At 42.0% G+C, this 19,105-nt stretch overlaps 1 protein-coding gene across 4 annotated transcripts; it reads left to right on the forward strand.

Moving 5' to 3' along the window:
* Window positions 1-461: 461 nt before the first annotated feature.
* LOC137099576 (trinucleotide repeat-containing gene 6B protein-like) lies at window positions 462-17,312 on the forward strand. Of its 4 annotated transcripts, none has more exons than XM_067476592.1 (21): window positions 462-796; window positions 2,056-2,143; window positions 2,543-2,564; window positions 3,183-3,620; window positions 3,883-6,705; window positions 7,032-7,184; window positions 7,717-7,907; window positions 8,051-8,113; window positions 8,253-8,414; window positions 8,608-8,745; window positions 8,870-8,929; window positions 9,729-9,851; window positions 10,571-10,781; window positions 11,401-11,553; window positions 11,751-11,918; window positions 12,623-12,769; window positions 13,490-13,582; window positions 13,778-13,993; window positions 14,485-14,555; window positions 15,057-15,196; window positions 15,293-17,312. In XM_067476592.1, exons 2-21 carry the CDS (start codon window positions 2,087-2,089, stop codon window positions 15,858-15,860), a joined length of 5,997 nt encoding a protein of 1,998 aa, XP_067332693.1. In that variant the 5' UTR covers window positions 462-796; window positions 2,056-2,086; the 3' UTR covers window positions 15,861-17,312. The 4 variants fall into 4 exon arrangements, with proteins under 4 accessions (XP_067332693.1, XP_067332695.1, XP_067332692.1 ...); XM_067476591.1 differs by lacking the exon at window positions 8,870-8,929 and adding an exon at window positions 9,328-9,510 and having other exon boundaries at window positions 465-796; XM_067476594.1 differs by lacking the exon at window positions 8,870-8,929 and having other exon boundaries at window positions 463-796.
* The last annotated feature ends 1,793 nt before the right edge of the window (window positions 17,313-19,105 follow it).

Genomic DNA, 19,105 nt, shown 5'->3' on the forward strand with positions numbered 1-19,105 from the left:
TTTGGTTGTAATATTTTTTTAATAAATTAATACGAAGCAATGCGTAACATGTGTGACTTAATCTCATTTTTGTTTATGTAACTGTGCAGTTAAGCATGAGTGAATTATTTTAGCTAGACTCATTAAGAGAAATATACTGATAATTGGCGAAACAAATATTTGGGGCAGACAAAAATCATATCCTATCTTTGTATGAAGAATGTGCAAGTAACTTAAGCTGTAAATTAACGTAGTGGAGTAAAAACAGGTCACCATATTTCGACTAAAAGTAACATTACATAGAAATACCCAAGTAAAGTACAAGTACCTCGATACAGTACTTAAGTGCGGATCTACTTGTTGACTTTCGCTTGGCCTCTTTGTTTACAAGTTTACTCCCCGCTGTGGTGACGTCATGTTTGCAGTGACTTAGCGCCCTCTGGTGGCGTGTGTCGGGACGCGCCCCGCTCCTCCTCCCCTCTCTAATCAACAACCAGTCCGGTGATATCATACGCTCAACCTCCACACAGAAGCAAAATGGCCGACAGTAAGCTAACCGATCATAGAGCGTCTGACAGTCATCAAGGGGATATGCATGTTTTGTTTACAGCCTGAGAACTACAGTCGCTCGAAAAGGATACGCGTCTAATCACGTTTTTTTCTACGATTAACATTTCGCCTTTCGGTGATGTCATTTCTTATTCAATTTAGCCTTGAAAGCCTCGAAGAACTAGCACGCTAGGCTAGCTACCTTGCTAGCGGTAGGTCTGCAAGAATTTTTGCACAGAAGCACTTTATGTCCTGTTTGATTCCCGAGGTGAGTAATTAACATGAATCTTATGTGCTTTCAATAAAAGTGTTGGCTAATAATGATTTACGGCCGATGACGTTTGGTTTTCTCAGTTGAAGTTTAGCTTCACTTCATACGCGTTACTGAAGAAACGTCACTGAAGTTCGTCGTTAATTTGGCCCTGTCCAGCGTTAGTACTAGTTGCTAGATCCTTGCCTACTGCTGTCAGCTGTGTTATTGCTGTTATGAATGACAACAATAAATTTAAGAGCTGAATTTGAAAACAAGTTTGCATGTACTGTAGCTCGCAGCCAACTCTGTAGACATAGGATTGGTTGTGCGGAGGCACCTTCCTGCGATTCGGGTCAGTCTACTAACACCCCCGCTGCCGTCGACAGCCTCCAGGTCACGGCCCAGTGCTCACTAGCTGCTTTAAAGTTGACTAGCGTTAGCATTAGCTAATTGCTCACCTGACAGGACCTTTTCTCTTGGACTTGGTAGCTGCACTCCCGTTCGTAACTTGCATTTAGCTTTTGCGGGATGTTGTGCTTATGTGGCCGAAGACGTTTAGACTAAACAGGTCCTCATACATTATATAAATTAGCAATAAAGGTTATCATAGCAGGCGTATTTATATATTGTACACTAAAGGTCTTTTCACGTTACCTTAGTTTAGCGTTGTGGGACGGTGCTAATTCCAGCTATCAAACACTGGGCCCAGTTGTATTTACAGCTCTATAGGATCTGACACGTCTCTTCCTCATTACTTTTTCATATATATCCAGGTTTTCCCAACCCCCTGTAGTATGTTTTGCTTTCCACGCATTCACGTGGTTTAGTAAGGTGGTATTTGCATGGTGCATATGTATACTTTTGGTAGGCAGTGTGCCCCTACAATGGATAATACTACTTTCCTTGGTCCTGCTGTTGTTACATTCTCTGCTGTAATATAAATGCCTTCATTTTTCTAGCAGTTTTTTAAAGTTTGACGTTGTTTGATTGGGCGCTGCATGTGTGGGTTGGAATTGCAATCGTTTGCTGGTTAATGAATTATGCAGTGTAAAGCTAGGCTACCAAGGCCTGTCGTCAAGCTGTCTGCCCCTGGTTAACATTACAGTCCTTACAACATTGATTGTGTAGGAGGATATTTGGTGTTGATCAGATGAGACGCATATTAATAATTTTGAGTGTGTGTGTGTGTTAAAAGGTTTGCTTCTGTGGGCATTAAATTAATCAGTGTAGGCTAATGTGTAACATAAATAATTGAACGTGTATATTTGCTTCAGACTGGAGAATCAGGAAAGGGAACAGTAGTTCATGGAAGACAAGAAAAAGAAGAAAGAAGACAAAAAGAAAAGGGAAACCTCTCAGAAGGTAAACGGCATCACCAAAATTGCATTTATTTTTCCCTGTATATATTCGAAAAGATCTGTGTGATTTTCCGCTGTCCGTATAATTATCACTTATTTGACCGCAGATGTTTTTGTTTAACTAGAGCTGATTTGTATAAAATCCATTAATAATTTTTACCATTTTTGTTAAGTAGGGATTAGGGCTTTGGTAAGGAATTTACAATGTTTTAAAATGGTCAAACAAATATGCAGTGTGAGTTTATACTGTTGGTATAAACAGCACATGAATTGCTATTTTTTTCATTTGCAAGAACAATACATTAAGACTACACTCTACATGGATTTATGTAGGTAGTTATCTGAAGTCAAAATCTTTTTGCTTCTGGTAAAATTTCTTAATATTTACTTTGTTCTGTTTTAGGTGCCAGAACAGAATCTCAAAGGTATGTTTGTTTGTTTTTTTGTTTTTTGTTTTTTTCTTGTTGTTTTTTTTTGTCTTCTTTCTTAATATTAGTGGCATAACCCCTATGATTTGTTGCTAAATATGCTTTAATTGACATTACTCAGCTCTTATAAGACTATATGTTTTCAGTTAAATTTGATTAAATGTAGAGAACAGTAGTCAACTCAATGCACCTTACGTAATATATGTTATAAAGATAATGCCCACATAAGAAATTCATTCAAAGCATGTACAGCTATATTTTATCCCACCTGCAGCTGAATAACATTCCCCCACTGTCATTCTGTAATTAATGGGGGCTGGTGGCTCAATGGGTAGGGCATTGGGTTGTGATGCAGAAGGCCATGGGATCAAATCTCACCCAACCAGGTGTGGCCCACTCCAGCCATTAAGATTTACCTTGGTTCTGGTCCTAAGCTGTTATAAAATGGGCCGGGTTGAATCCGGTGTAAAAAAAACTCATGCCAAATCAACGTGCAGAACACGTTCCGCTATGGCGATCCCTAAAGGGTCAAGCTGAAAGCTGTTGATCTACTGTAATTCCTTACTTCAATATAGATCAATAAGTGATTCATACCATTTTATTTGTGTGTTTCAGTGCCAGAATCAGCCAAGCCCTCCTGTCCCCAGCCGCTCGCCACACCCGGCTCAGTGTCTCCCAGCCCTGGCCCCATTGCCCCTTCTTCCCCCAGTCTTGGTGCAGCCAGCGTTTCCGCACAAGTTTCTCCTAGTGGTGGGAACAATGCAAAGCAGCGGACTGCTGTGGCCAACGGACAGCCCACCTCCGCTCCCTCTGGAAATCAGACCTCCCAGCAGCACCGATACATGTCTAGAGAGGTTCCACCAAGATTTCGCTGCCAGCAGGACCATAAAGTGCTACTGAAGAGGGGCCAGCCACCACTGTCCTCCATGCTGCTGGGAGGAGGAGGGGAAGCAGGTGCAGGAGGAGTTGGAGGAGGTAGTGGCTGGGTAGCCACTGCACCTGTTTCCTCACATGGAGCTGATAACCCCAATGCTAATACAGCTGGAGGCACAGGTGAGTAAAGGTTTAAAAACAAAGTAGAATGTTTAGTTTGATTTGAAGGGACACAGTAGCAAGAGTGACAACCTGTGCAGCTGTCTGTGAACGTGCTTTTGTTACCACTGCCTGGAATCTATCCCTTAGTATAATATGATATATGATATGCCTTCAATGAAGCAATAACTGGTAGTGACCCACTATCATTTAATATCTTTAAGTTATTTATTGGTGTGCATGTATTTTTAATTAATATAACGGTCCAATTTTGTCCATATAGATTCCAACCCGGGTTCGTTGTCCCCTTCCACTCCTATCTCCTCATCATCCTCATTATGTGTCGCTGCTGTGTCATCGTCTTCTACTACTTCAAATTATGCAAATTCCACATGGGGGGCAGGCTCTGGCAGCCAGTCCTCTTCTCAGGGCTGCGGGAAGGTGATTGTGGATGGGACTGACCTGGAGGATTGGCCAACCATTCTAGGCGGGGCCATAATAGGTTCTGATGGGGCTGTAGGGGGAGTGCAGGATCAAGACTGCCCCAGTAACAACAACAACAGTAGTGCCTCATGGAGTGAGAGAAACATCCATCAGCAAGGAGGAGCAGCAGCAGCAGCAGCAGTAGGAGGAGGGAACAATGAGAATCCTTCCCCACCTTGTTCTTCTCCTCTTTCCTCCTCTTCCTCGCTTAATGAATGTGTTCAGACAAGTGGCAGCGTGTGGGGCTCTTCCACCTCCTCCCAGGGGGATGCAGGGCCAGGATCAGCAGCATTTTACAATTCCAAAGTTTCTCATCTTCTTCCTGGGCCTCAGGAGAGCCCCCTCTGTGGCAGCAGCAGTGTCCCTGGTGCCAATTTCAACCCCAACATGAACCCCTCTGCCTGGCCTGCCCTAGTGCAGGGTGGGACATCCACTTCAGCTAGTGATGGCCTTCCACTGCAATCATCCATTACTTCAGCTTCCGCCTTCTCTGCCAGCACCACACTTGTCACTACTCACTTGCTTTCATCTGTGAATCAAACTGGTATTCATCAGCAGCACACTGAGATGCCTATGGGAACCAGGGGTGGAGAACAGCAGCAGCACTTAGGAAACCCAGGGGCAGAGCTGGGCTTGGGTGGGGGATCACGAGGAGCAGGACCAAATCAAGAAAGTGAAAATGAAAGGGACTGTAATGTTGAAGTAGAAGAGAGTGGTAATCTATCTGGCTCTTCGTCTTCCTCCTTAACGGCCACTTCTTCATGGAGATCCGTGCCTCCAGTGTCCTCTGACCTCAGTGCAGGTGTATCACAGGCAGATAGGTGGGGTGTTGGTGGGACTGGAGCTCAGGGGCAGGAAGGGAATGTGTGGGGCTTTGGTAGCCAAGGGGAAAAAGCAGGGTGGGTCAGGGAAAATGATGGTGGCTCAAATACCCCAGCGGTATCTCAGGGAGCGTGGGATGGAGGAAGGTCAGAAGCAGAGTGGGGTGGCACAACAGGAGATAACTTAGCAATAGGAAGTGTAAAAGGGGGAGATGGGAGCAGTAACAGCAGCAGTAGTGGAGGCGGTGGAGGTATTGGTAGCAGCGTTTTACAGGACTCTGCCTCACCAAAGTTTGCAACTATAACAAAAGCTTGGGACAATCAGAAAGATCTGGAAAGTGGAGATGGGGCAGTTGGGGAATTCGGTGGAGGAGGAGTTCAGGATGGAGGTACTGGATGTGGAGGACCTTCATCCTCTAGCGAAGGAGGTTCCATAGCTGGAAGTGGTGGAGGAGGGAGTGGTAGTGGACATGAACAGGAGCAAGCCTCCTCTGTACACCACCACTCCAAACAGTCCACCAATGCTGAAGTGGCCTTACTGAGCATTCTCAGTCGATCTGACCTGGATCCCAAGGTTCTGTCAAACTCGGGTTGGGGGCAGACTCAGATTCGACAGAACGTGGCCTGGGACTTGGAGAGCACAACAGAAGTAGGAAACAAAAATGAAAGAAGCACTTCATCTTCCTCTGCATTTACATCAGCAACCATGAACACTACCACTAGTCGCGGTCCTGGATACCCATCAAACACCAGCTCAATAACTAATGATCCATCTGCTGGCAATCACACAACCAGCCCGAACTCTGGCACTACTGCTTTGCGGGATGGTTGGGATGGTGGTAATGCACAGTCCACCTGTGGTCCTCGCATGCCTGTTAGCACTGTGAGGAACCCGGGAACAACAGAAGAAGATGTTGAGGGCAAGGCAGCTGGAGGCTGGGGTGATCCCCCTCCTGAAAACCAGGATAAAGGATGGGGAACTAAAGAACGGCCGTGGGGGGATCACAGAGGAGGAGGTGGGAACTGGAGAAACACTGGAGAACAGGGTAGTGGGAGGGCAGATAGTTCACAGGACAAAGAAACAGGGGCATGGAAGGGGACCGGAAGAGGGGAGGCAGGTGGCTGGGGAGGAAACTGGGGTCAGAGAGACTCTATATCTGGAGGTGGGTGGGGTGATGGTCGAAGCAAAGAGGGAAGCAATTCTGATGAAGGATCTTCCTGGGGTAATTTGGATGAAGCAGGAACTCAGCGAGGAGGATGGGGTGGCGGAGATGTGGGAGGAGGCAGATCCCACCAGGACTGGGGGAGCATCAAATCCCACTCAGCAGCAGCACAGATACCAAACAGCCAGATGGCACCAATGAAAGCCCCAAATCAACAGCAGCACCAATCACAGGGCCAACAGCCACCAGGAGGTTCCATGCAAGGAGGGTGGAACAGTCGGTCCAATGTTGGAGGTGGAGGCCCACCGTCCAAGAACCAGAGCCAAAGTTTGGGCTGGGCAACTGGCCCAATCCCACAAATCTCTGGGGGTGGAGGGGATTCCCTTGGAGCTAGTGGCTGGGAAGAGCCCTCCCCTCAATCCATCAGTCGCAAAATGGAAATTGATGATGGCACTTCAGCCTGGGGAGACCCAACCTGCTACAACAGCAAGAATGTGAACTTGTGGGACAAAAACAGTGCTACACCTAGCCAAAGCCACGGTCAGTCAGCCCCATCACCCTCCATGCAGCAACAGCCACCTAGAAGGCAGCAGGGGATGCAGCAAAGCCGGGATGCAAACCCTGGCAACCCTGCAGTTGGTAAGCAGAAGATTCTACTACTGCAAACCAATGTGTATTTAGTAAAACAACAATTTAAGGAATTAGTAGCAATTTGGGCAGTGGTGGCCTAAAGGTTACAATTCCTAAGTTTCCCATCTTCCTGGGAAAAAAAGAGGAGCGCTCTCAGTGTACCCTAAATGAATAAAAGTTAGAAAATGTTCCATGTAGGTTTATGTCCTTTATTCCATATACTAGGAACTCTTACAGCAGAGCGTAAACGATTTCCTGTCATCCTTAGTCTGATGACAAGAGTCAATAATTCAGATGATTGACTCTTGTCATCAGAATTTTCACTTGTCCTCCAGGTGCAGGTATGTGGGGAGGAGGTGCACAATCTGTAGATAATGGTACAGCTGCTTGGGGTCAGGCATCACATGCAGCAACGGGCTGGGGTGATCCAGAAGAACCTGGCAAAGCGTCAGGTTGGGGGAACCCTTCACCAAACTCTGGTAAACCTGGTAAGAGTAGAAAAAATGAATGCAGTTCAAAATCTGAGTCATTTTAAGACATGAGGGAAAGTCTCAAACCCAGCAACTTTACATGTCTCTCAATTTTGAAACTTGTTAAAAAACATTATAAACCACAGAGTCCAAGTCCCTAATGCTGGAGCATTCACATTAATGATATCTTAATTGTTATCATGACTTCCAACTTCCTTACGTTATTTGGTGCATAACTACTTTCCGCTTGAAACAGTGTGCTAACTTCAAAATGTCGCCAAACATCTTTGGCTTTTTTATATCTTATATTTTTTTAAGAGTTGTATATTTTTAAAAATTGATGACATCATCTATGACATCACATATTGCCTTTGAAGTTTTTAAATCTAGGCAAACTTCAAAGCCAGTTAACCAGTATATAAGGAAGTGACATTTTGTTTTAGCTATTTCAGCAAAAATATTTTCAAAAAAAAATATTTTTGGAAATGCCTTTATTAGTAAATAGACATCACTTTTAGCTGTACCATAAGCGTCCACTTTCTTGCTGCAGGGTCCAAGTCAATGGACAACTGGGGAGGGAAGGGTGAGGGCTCTGTCACACCCTCCCGTCACCCAAGCTGGGACGAGGAAGATGATGGTGGTGGAGGGGTTTGGAACAGCACTGGCTCCCAAGGAAGCAGCTCATCCTTTAACTCTGGAGGCTGGGGTCATTCTCACGGTGGAAAGAGAGGCAACATCAAGGTAGGGCAAATGAGGTTCTTGGACCTTCTTTCTTGGAGAGTGAAGTTATTTTTAGTTTAATAAATTTACCCAGCACTGACTAACATTTGCAGTGGTTTTTGGTTGTTGTCTGAGAAAAACTGATGACTGTTTTTGTCCTAAAGGGCGGAGGAGGGGATAGCTGGATGAACCCTGTTTCACGCCAGTTTTCAAACATGGGTCTTCTGGTAAGATATTATTCCATAAATAATCTTATCACACATCTGAACATTGGTGGTTTATATTTAATTAAAGTTTCTCTTAAGATACCTAAAATTCTGTTAATAGAACTCATCCATGATGTTTTTTTTTGTTTGTTTTTTTTAGGGTGATGATCCAAGTGTTGACAAAAAGATAATGGAAGGAGACAAGAGGGGAATAACTGATTATAATGGAGAGATGCGGAGGGGAGGAAGAGGTGGAGGTGGTTACCGCATGCCAAGTTCCAAAGACATGGGTCCTGTTGACATGGGGTCCTGTGGTGAAAAAGTATGCATCCATTTATTTTGTTGACATGTATTAGTTACAGATCTATATCTATAAAAGTGTGATACAGGGTTGTAAAATTCAGCTAAAAATATGTTGTGCTAACTTGAGAACTAGTGTTGATGAGAAGTATTCACCACTAATATATTACTATTATGGTATGTTTTTGTTTTTTTGTTTTTTTTCTGAACTGCAGATGGGTGGACATGGAGTGTTTGGTGGCAGTGGTGGAGGGATGCCTCAGCCTCGAGGGATGCACCAACCTGGCGTGCATCAGATGAACCCTTCCCAGGGGTTTCGTGCTCAAGTGCCTCATCAGTTCCTGTCTGCTCAGGTCTTTTCTTCTGTCTCTGATGTTATCGGTTATGATGATTGCTATAAATAATGAAATCGGAGAGACTTCTGAGCTCTGCCAATGTTGTTTATATAAAAGTTTTAGTTGCTTTTATTTTTTTCAGCACAAACCGAATGTGGCTCATCATAATGCTGATGCTGTACTTTGTCGACAGGGGTCATGGGTAATGCAATAGTAATATAATATTCTGCGTGATATACTCAGGCTAATTGTTTGTGGGACTTGCTAGCTGTTGAGCGGAACAACAAATAACCTGATCGCCATATGGCCAGCACTAATTTCTAGTATGCTTACAAAATATGTTCAGTAAGCAATTTAGATATATATGCCTTTTAGATACAGTTAATATAAAATTAAACGAACACCTTATAACTTTTAACTTAAAATTGATAAACTTTAACAGTTACAACACTAATTGATTATCAGCAAGGAAATTGCAAAATTAAAAAAAACAAAACATAAATGGATAAAGCTGAATGGAGCTTGATGAATGGTGTGTTCCTGTTTGTCATCATCTGTATCAGCAGCTATATTTATAAAAAAAATTCTTGTGACGTGCAGGTGCCGGGTCCTATGCTGAAGCAGATGGCCTCCCCTGGTGGCAGTGTAGGTGGAGTGGTCGGAGGTGTCGGAGGTGTCGGTGGTGTTGGTGGTGTTGGTGGAGGAGTGTTTCCTCCTGGAATTTCCCCACAGCAGCTAGCAATGCTCAGCAACTTTTATCCCCACATGCAGCAGTTTCATTTGGTATGTCCCTCAATGATAGATTTTGGATTGATGGACTGAGTAATTAACTTAAAAGAACTATTTAATTGCTGACTGCATTCATGCATGTTTGCAATGGACTATTAAAGTACATGGTTTTATAACAATCCCACCCATAATTGTGTCTGTGATCAGTGTCTGTATGTGAGCACTAGCCTTTATATATCTTACTCATATGAATTTCTGTCCAATACCGATAGGCATGTCAGCTCCTGCTACAACAACAACAACAGCAGCAGCAGCAGCAGCAACAGCAGCAGCAGTTTCTGCAAAACCAGAGGAAGTTGCCTCAGCCCCTCAGGCAACAGCTGGACCAACAGCAGGTTAGCATGCTCACATTGTATATCATGTCATGCAAATGCTTTCCTTAAGGTGTCAACCGGTTGCACTTAAATTACAGTATTGCACTTAAATGACAGTATTCCCCTTCTGCAGTAGCACCATCTCAAATGCACTTCAGACAACTGTGACAAACCTTTGACCTTTTGTGACCTTTCATCACCATTCTTATGAACACATTTATGAACAGTTTTAAAAGAAAACCTTGAGGGAAATTTAGACAAAGACATAAGACACAGCTGATTAGGTTTTGGGGATCAGAGGTCACAATTACTGGTACCTAACATGTCCCTTCCACCTATCCCATTACTATAACCTCTTTCACAATATTGCCTCAAAATGATTTCTTCAAATTTCTTCAAAACAAACAAAGATCTAAGGAGGAACTGATTCAATTTGGTGGGTGAAAGTTCAAGGCCACAGTGACCTGAGGCCCATCCTTTCTTGTGAATGCAATATCAGGAATGGTTTCAGAGAATTTCTTTCATTATATCTTGGAGTGTTGGGAGGGAAATGGAGGGTTACTGTAGATGTATTTGAAAACCAATCATATTCTATCTAAGTTTTCAAACCCTCTGGAACTTCGCCAGTATTACAGAAATATACCACTTGAAATTTCCCGTAGAAATCTTGAAATATTGGCAAGTTATGTGTTAATTCACAAGTTCAATGATTCTGATTTAGTTTCATCTTTGTTTCTCAGCTGGCAAGGATTATGGCTATTCTGCAGCAGCAGAGACAGCAGATGCAGGGTGGAGTTGGAGGAGCACCAACAGGAGGTGGCAGCTCCAAACTGTCTCCCTCACACCTGGGTGGAGGCCTATCCAAACAGCCCATGGTAGACACTCTTTCACATCCTGGTATGGGGGCCCATTTATCAGAACTTCATGCCAAAACACAAGGGATGTACTCTGGTGAGTCTAGTCAGTGTATGGTTCGAATTTTACTTTTAGTGGTGTTTCTTACGCTGCCACAATAGCATTGTAGAATCCTGTACTGAAGCACATCCATCCATCCATTATCTGTCACTGCTTACCCTATTTGGGTTGCAAGAGGTCTGGAGTCTATCACAGCCATCATTGGGCAGAGGTGAAGTGCACCCTGGACAGGTCACCAGTCTATCTCAGAGCCACAGAGAGACAAGCACAGAAAGACAACCATTCAAACTCACATTCACACCTACGGGCCATTTTCGTTTCACCATTTAACCTAACATGCATGTTTTTGGCCTGTGTGAGTAAACTAAGGCACATGATCTCTGCAAATCAACACACATATTTAGGATCAAGCTGTGCCCCATGATTGTAACATACAACTATATCCACCTGCAATACTGGATTCTCTGTGTGTGATCACTGTCTGTATGTCTCGGGGATCCATTAAATACCATCTGGTTCTGTCAGTTTGTATTCACTTAGACATATTACCTTTGTAATCATTGTTGCAACAAAAGTTCCTAACCTTTAGTACTTTGTCATAGAAGTTTGTGCAATCCCAGAGATACCAAAGACAAATTGTTTTTCCTCTTGTCAGGAATTTCCTCAAGTGGTAACCTGTCAGGATTGGATCTTGGCTCCATGATGGGAGGGATGAAGGACACAAGTGGACAACAATCCCGGTTCAAGTGGATGATGGAGGGACAATCCCCAGCTCCCTCTCCTCCTGACACAACCCTTCACAAAAATGGTAGGTTCACAAATTGTTCATAACATGATTTTACAAAAGGCAGCAATCAAAGTTAAGTAATGTATATGTCTAATTGGCTGTCAGTCCAATTTTAATTTACGTGTTTGTGAATTACATTTACATTGATTGTGAAGAAGCCATTGGGAATGAGTGATTTCAAACTTATACATGTCTACCTGTTTGTAACCATTCCCAAGGCCCTTTACCAAGTGGTATAAAGGTGAGAGGTGGATCCCCTTACTCCCAGTATGAAATGCTGGGCAGTGATGGTTTAGGAATTCCCCCTCAAGGCCCTGCAGACAACTGGCACCGAACACCTGGAAGTAAAATGGGCAATAAACCTGCCACATCTAGCTGGCCTCCAGGTGAGTGTGCCTTTCTATTTTTTTATTTTTTTATTTATTTATTTTTTTAATAAGCAAATGACTTAAGAACTTAAGAGAATATTTGGAGAATCAGGTGAGGGTGGTCTCTTTAGTTCTTTTACACCTGTAGGGCACATCAAGAGATAGGGCAAGGGGTGGTGCCTGCATAGAGCATGTAGGGGGCAGTACATGATGCATAAAATACACTGTGGAAATCACTGCGTTTTATGTGCGGCATATTGAAGATCCCATGGGACCAACTCCCTTACTTCATTTCACTTGTCAATGTCTGCCCTTACTACAGAAGTTCACAAATGTTGTCGTCTCTTCAGGTAGCCATTGTTTTTATGGTTTTTGTGCCAATAAGTGTTTGTTCACCATTGGGTGTTTGTATTCATTTTGTTCCGTTTGTTTTGTTGTGTTTGTTAGCTTTCGCAGCAAAAGCAAGATATAGATGTCATCAGCACGCTTGACCTATTCACACATGTGGTCCATTGGATATTGTCCAGACTTTGTACTAGGGAGCTGGTCACAGGATATGATTATCTTCATGGGTGTGATTGAGAAACAAATAGCATGATAGCTTATTATTTCAGTCAGTGTAGGAGCCATTGTGGTTTAATTGATATGTACTTCATTTGTAATTGTTGGTAATATTTTGTTAAGGACAGGTATTTAGGTATTTTTTTTTTGGATCTGATTAGAGTTCCAGCCTGGTGTTCCCTGGAAGGGAATCCAGAGTAGTGGGGATCCGGAGTCCGACCCCTACATGACCCCGGGAAGTGTTCTTGGTTCCCCAGGACCCCAAAGTCTCAATGACTCTGACCACCAGTTGCTGCGAGACAACATAGGTATTTGATGCACCAGAAGTGTTATAGTTTTTGTAGTACTGGGTGGTGTACTAGTAGTTTTTTACAGACTATATAACTTGTGCATACACTGCCATAGCATCCCATAATTTAAACACCACATGTAGTAATTCATTTGAAAATTCTATTAGAGTTTTTGACAGAGACCGATTTAGACACTGCATTGGAGGTATATGTCCTAATGGGAAGAACATACTTTAGCCAAACATTTCTTTACCTTAAAAGATAATATGGACATTTGACATTTAGATGATTATATTTGATAACTAAGATAATAGTTACTAATGGACAGAGTTTTATAACATATTGGGCCTTACTTTTATGTTAGTTGGCATAGTGGTCCAGTAGACTGTTCAAAACATCTGTTATTTTTCTCATATTTTATGCACTCTTGACAGTAGAATAAGCCACAAACCTATATAAAAGGTCCACACACGTATTGCTGTGAAATGCTGTGAAACCGTCAGAGAAAAGGCAAGAAAATATTCCCAGTAGATGATGATGATGATGATGATGATACAAATTTTAGGTCATACTGCCCAGTACTGGTTTGTGTTTATGTTCCAGTGTCATTTACCTCCAGGAGATCTAAATGCATAGGCACACAGTGATCCACTTGGTGCAGTCTGCCTGTGGTATTCTTACCTTGTCTGATTTATTGCAGGATATGTTGCATTCAGATAACCTTGTAATGCTTTGTAGGGCCAAACCCATCCCACAACACCTCGCTGCCTTCACCTGGTGCCTGGCCCTACAGTGCCTCAGACAGCCCCCTCAGCAATGCACACCACCCAGGTATCTGTTTTGATTAGTGCAGTTTTAATATATTATTTACTTATGTTGCATTTTAAGTGTCTTTGATTTGTGTGTCCATTTAATATAAATGTGTTTGTGATGTATTTTCCTGGTGTACTGGTGTTTTGTGGTCTGATTCTCAAAATGAATCTATTTTTTCCTCTGCTTTTTCCCACCCCTCCATTTCCTCTTCAGGAAAGTACTCAGAATACAAGTCCAGCTGGCCCCCAGAGCCTATCGGTCAAAACAAGTTGTGGAAAACCAATCGCAACAGCTCCCAGCTGCCACGCCCCCCTCCTGGCTTAACCAATCAGAAACAGGCCTCACCGTCCCCATGGGGTAGCGGAGGCCCCCGGTTGGCCAGGACCTGGGGAGGGGGTGGGATGAATCAAGAGTCAAGATTTGGCCCAGGTACAATTTACTGGGAAAGGAATTTTATTATTTATATATTATTTATAATTTCCCAGCTTATGAATTAAATCTGTAGTGTGGATGATCTTCATAACTGTGATATGATGACTCAAGACTACCAGACAATAAAAGCTTGTATATAAGTTGTTTTTGTGATTAAAATGCAGGTTGAGCATGATTACAAACTCCATAGTATGAGCAACAAGATGACATAATCTGAACTGTCCTCCAAGTGATGTCATCTGGAGGTATGATTCAGATAGGAGAGGAGAGAGATATTTTAACATAGGGAGGTCAAAGGGAAGTTTAATGGCATTTATTTGCATCTACTACCCAAACTAGATCCAAACGAAGCAAGTTCAAAATCAGTGAAGGCGTCCTTTAAGGAAGGATCAGCATAATGTCTGTTTGTGCCACTAATGATAACCTTTCTGTTATTTGCCTTGTCTTTGTTTTCTTTTCTGTTTGGCAACCTTTTGTTATCTTTGTAGGTTCAGCCTGGAGTGATGGTATGGCCTCCAGAGGCAGCTGTTGGTTGCTGCTGACCAACCTGACCCCGCAGGTAAGAGCCAAGACAAAGGAGGAGACGTAAACAGAAGAGACATCAAATAGACAATTTACAAGGAATTAGTAATGAAAGTGATCATTTTAAAATGCTGTCCAAGCAGTTCCTTAAATAAATGTAAAATAAAATTTCTTTTAAAGTGATAAAACCCTTTATCCACACATTGAGAGTTTGAATTAAACCATTAAACAACTGTACTCAGGCCTGACAAGGTTTTCTATTAAAGTAAGATGTACAAGCTTGCAAAACTTGTATATCTTAAACCATGATAGCATTTTATACTAATGAAGACACATTGTACAGTCTCAATACATTTGTTAATGCAAGGTTCTTCTAATATTTACACATTATGTAATCTCCTAGATTTCTTGACTTTTCTCTATTTGTGTCTCTGTAATTGATGACGCCAAGTTTGTCCACAATTACTGTTATCGTTGTCCTGTCACACACGGACTCACACAATGCTTTATGTTTGGCGCTTATTCTTCTTTCCCATAGATTGATGGTTGCACGCTGAGGACTATCTGCATGCAGCATGGGCCACTGCTGACCTTCCACCTCAGCCTGACCCAGGGCAGTGCTGTGATTCGGTACAGCACTCGTCAGGAAGCAGCCAAGGCCCAGGGTGCACTGCATATGTAGGTTAAAGCATAAACCTGTTAATACACTTACTGTTTTCTTAACATTGAACATACTCCTGTTGTTAATAGCCGTGTCTTATAACTCCCTTCCAGGTGTGTTTTGGGCAATACCACAATCCTGGCAGAGTTTGTGAGTGAGGAAGAAGTTGCTCGCTATTTTGCACATTGCCAGGCTGGAGGAGCAGAGGGGGCCAGTTCAGCAGGGGCCACAGCCAGTGGGACACAGGGTTCATCTGGAACTGGCACAGCTGTGACCAGCAGTGGGGGCAGCTCCCCAGGAAGTGAGCGGGCAGCATTGGGCACAAATTCAGGTGGAAGTGGAAATGGTGGTGGATCAGGGGAAAGTGGAACGGCGGTCCATAGTAGTGTGAGATCCTCCAGCTCTGGCTGGCAGAGTCTTGATGGTACAGGCAGTTCTTCAGACACCTCTTCAGTCCAAGGACCTGGGCTGGGGATATTTTCACAGTGGAGCACCAGTGGGTCAGGGGAGGGAGGAGGGGGTGTAGAGTCTGGGAGGTCTGGGCTCTGCGTCGGTATTACTGCTGGATACCCCAGCAGCACCCTCTGGGGGGCACCACAAATGGAGGAGAGGCACCAAATGGACAGCCCTGCTGCATTGTTGCCCGGCGACCTGCTGGGAGGGGGAACTGATTCCATCTGATGATACTCCTCCATTTGTACATGTAGGTTTGGACACACTGATGAAACATACACTGGGATATATTTGTACTTACTATAGCACACACACAATTACATTTACATGGTATGCATATTAATGTACTACAGATACACATATGCATACATATACATGGTATGCATTTGTGCACACATTAAGGAAAATGTGAGACATGCTTACACACATTCTTGTGGCCAGACTTAAGCTATTATATAAACAAATGCAGGGACTGTTAGATGTGTATACAGCCTTTTTCCACAGATGAAGATTTCAACTGCTTAGACTTGAAACCTGAAACAGAATGAAAGTCAGTTGGTCTGAAAGACTTGACTGGATCATAATGTGCTCAGCAAATAGGGGACTTTTCAGCAGATACACATACACATGCACACACCAAATACAGACAAGCCTTTAGACAGATGGGCACTGTAAACAGCATTACCTTCATCTTAACTTCATAAGAGAACTTAAAACTACTACATGGTGTGAGGTTAAAGAGCAGTTTGTGTTCCAAGTCCCCTAAAGATGGAGACCGAATTCAAACACATGCAAGCAGCTCTGATTGACAACAGAACTGTAACTTACTGTGTATGTTTTGTTTTTCCTGTTTGTATGTATGGTTTTAATTTTTGAACAGTGAAAATACTGAAAAATGTCATTGTTCTGTTTTTCAAAATGCTGACCTCCTACTGTTGTATCTCACGCACTCTTTCTCTGTTATTCTCTCTTGAACATGTTTGTTACTGTTGCAGTGATAAATGTTAAATTGCTGGCAGTTTGAGGCTATGTTGCATTTCTCCATGTGTTGATACTGTGTGCGGTATCCTCCACACTATATGGACATAAGTATGAGTGAGGTTGAGACCAAGTAAGTGGATTAAACCACCACAGTTGCGAGTGTGAATGTGATGAGTGTGTTTGTGTGTGTGCGCACGTTATCTGCCTGTCATAATGTGGGCAAGGCTGCTTACTATACAGAAGGTCTACAAAAAATGTTTGAGTGCATTTGGTGTACTGCTGACTGTGTGTTAAGAAATATTGGCACTAATGCTTCTCTTTTTTTTTTTTTTCTTGTTTGAAGGTTGTTTTTTTAAGGCAAACTTGTCTTTTTTATTGTCTGACCTGCAATAATAAAAAAAAAAAAACATTTTAATGACACAAAGAGCTGAAGATGTATGCGTTGAGAAAATGGACATGCCAAATCTTATCAAACTGTGTGGAGTGGTTGGGGATGGGGATGGGGATTGGGGGGGGCGTTTACAGATGCAGTGTGAAAGTTACAGTACGTTTTTAATGTTCTGTTGTTGTGTATTCGTTTTAAATTAAGACAGGCTTTAACACTCCTGTTCAGTGTTTTCGTTTTGAGATTTTACAAATGAAAATTTATTTAAACAAATGAGAACAAGATTAATAAAGATGAAAGTATTGGCTTCTAAATTTGTCCCTGTGGTTGTTTTTGTTAGTGTGTGAGTTTAGGAATAAAGTAGTTAGAAAGTTCTAAACCTGGAAAAACTTCCATCTCTAACCAGATTTGATCTGTTCCTCTTGAGGTCTGCTTTATTTTTAGGTCTTTTTATTTTTTTGTATGTACAAGTCAATTATAGCATACTATATTTACAGTTTGTGCATTTTACACTGATTAATATACCATAGAATAAATGCTGCAAACAGAAAGTGTATGGACTCTTCATAGGCAGAAATAAGACAGCATGTCCATCTGTCACCCTCTTATTACCGTCCACAAAACAATCCTATTTACCAGCTGCGTCATCCTGCAGTAAGCCTCTGCTGGCTGTATGAAATCATTAACTACTTTGATGCAACTGTGTTGTCTCAGTCTTAAGTGGGTACTGTTGTCCCAGAAACATTATAATATACCACTGTGTCCAGGGATAGGATTATTGTTTTAAAGGATTCCCTAACATTTTGTTTTATAAATATGTGTTGGACCCAGATTCCTATGGGTTGAATTTTACACACACAATGCAAGTGTAAAGTATGTATTGCCAAGTATTACAATTAATGCTACTTGAGTAAATAAGAAAATGCTTTTTATTCTCTTAATTTCCATCATTACCAGCTGCAACATTAAAATATGAATGCATGTAATGTATCAATTATTTATAATCTATTCGACTCAAAACTTGTCATTCTGTATAAAGTGTACTTTGCCTTTGATACTTTTATGTACTTTTAGTATAGAATTTTAAATGCAGGACTTCAAGATTCAAGATTCAGTTTTTATTGTCATATGCACAGACAGAAAGCATGTTTCCCTGCACAATGAAATTCTTACTTTGCCGTCCAAAATACATGTCATACAGTAAAATAAAAATAAAAATAGAAAAAAATTAAGAGCAATAAAAGCGAGGTAGTGCAGTTCTGAAATAATGAATGTCCAAAAGCAAAAATGTAAATCAATGTAAACAGTTATGTATATGATTGCAAACTCCTGTCAGCTGTTTGCGACAGTATTCTACACTTTTCACTTTTATTTCAGCGAAAGATTTGATTACTTCTACCATGTCAAATGTGTTTAGGCAGCTCCCTAGTTGATGGTAAAGTGAAAATTCACTATTCAAATTTGACATATACCAACTAATAGATAACCTTTTTCGATCACCAGATTACTCTTCTTCTTCTTTTTTTTTTTGTAATGTCATTGTTACTGGCATTATAGTGTGAAGTCTCTCACTCATGATATGAAAAAAGGAACTAACAAACTATTGTAAGTGAAAATATAAAAATAAATAATTATTGGGATAGAGAGCTCATATGGCCACAAACTAATTCCACCAAAGATGAAGGCAGTGCATTTCAAAGCTGTGCCCACTGCCATCAGACTGTACCACAGGAACTACGTACAATTCTAATCTTAACATCCACATGCATACAAATGCACTGTTTCCATATCTTATAGACCCCAAACCCCTACAGCCTCACTGGAGCAATACACCTGCCCCATGTCATCACATTCTCATTTCACTTCATTAGGTTGAGAAGTGGTTCTCTGCTAATGTGTGCAGCATTGAACTTTATAGTATAACCCGTGCACAAATATTGCAAACATGTACTGTACACAGGTTTATGATAATGTATATGGCTTTTTAATGACGAATCTCATTTTTTTGGCTCAAAATAATAGTTAGGTGCCCATATTAACCCCTTTCTTTCTTAACCCCCCCTTCTTTATGTAAAGCTAATGCAATGCTTCAGTCTGACGTAATCAA

The sequence above is a fragment of the Channa argus genome, chromosome 15 (assembly GCF_033026475.1).
Source record: "Channa argus isolate prfri chromosome 15, Channa argus male v1.0, whole genome shotgun sequence".
NCBI classification, from domain to species: domain Eukaryota; kingdom Metazoa; phylum Chordata; class Actinopteri; order Anabantiformes; family Channidae; genus Channa; species Channa argus.

What these genes read in the sequence shown, in the direction of transcription:
- LOC137099576 (XM_067476591.1), top strand. Translation starts at nt 2,087, where the DNA reads ATGGAAGACAAGAAAAAGAAGAAAGAAGACAAAAAGAAAAGGGAAACC. An exon ending in ATCAGTTCCTGTCTGCTCAG is followed by an intron (nt 8,746 to 9,327) that starts GTCTTTTCTTCT and finishes TGTGACGTGCAG; the next exon opens with GTGCCGGGTCCTATGCTGAA. An exon ending in GCCCAGGGTGCACTGCATAT is followed by an intron (nt 15,197 to 15,292) that starts GTAGGTTAAAGC and finishes ACTCCCTTCCAG; the next exon opens with GTGTGTTTTGGGCAATACCA.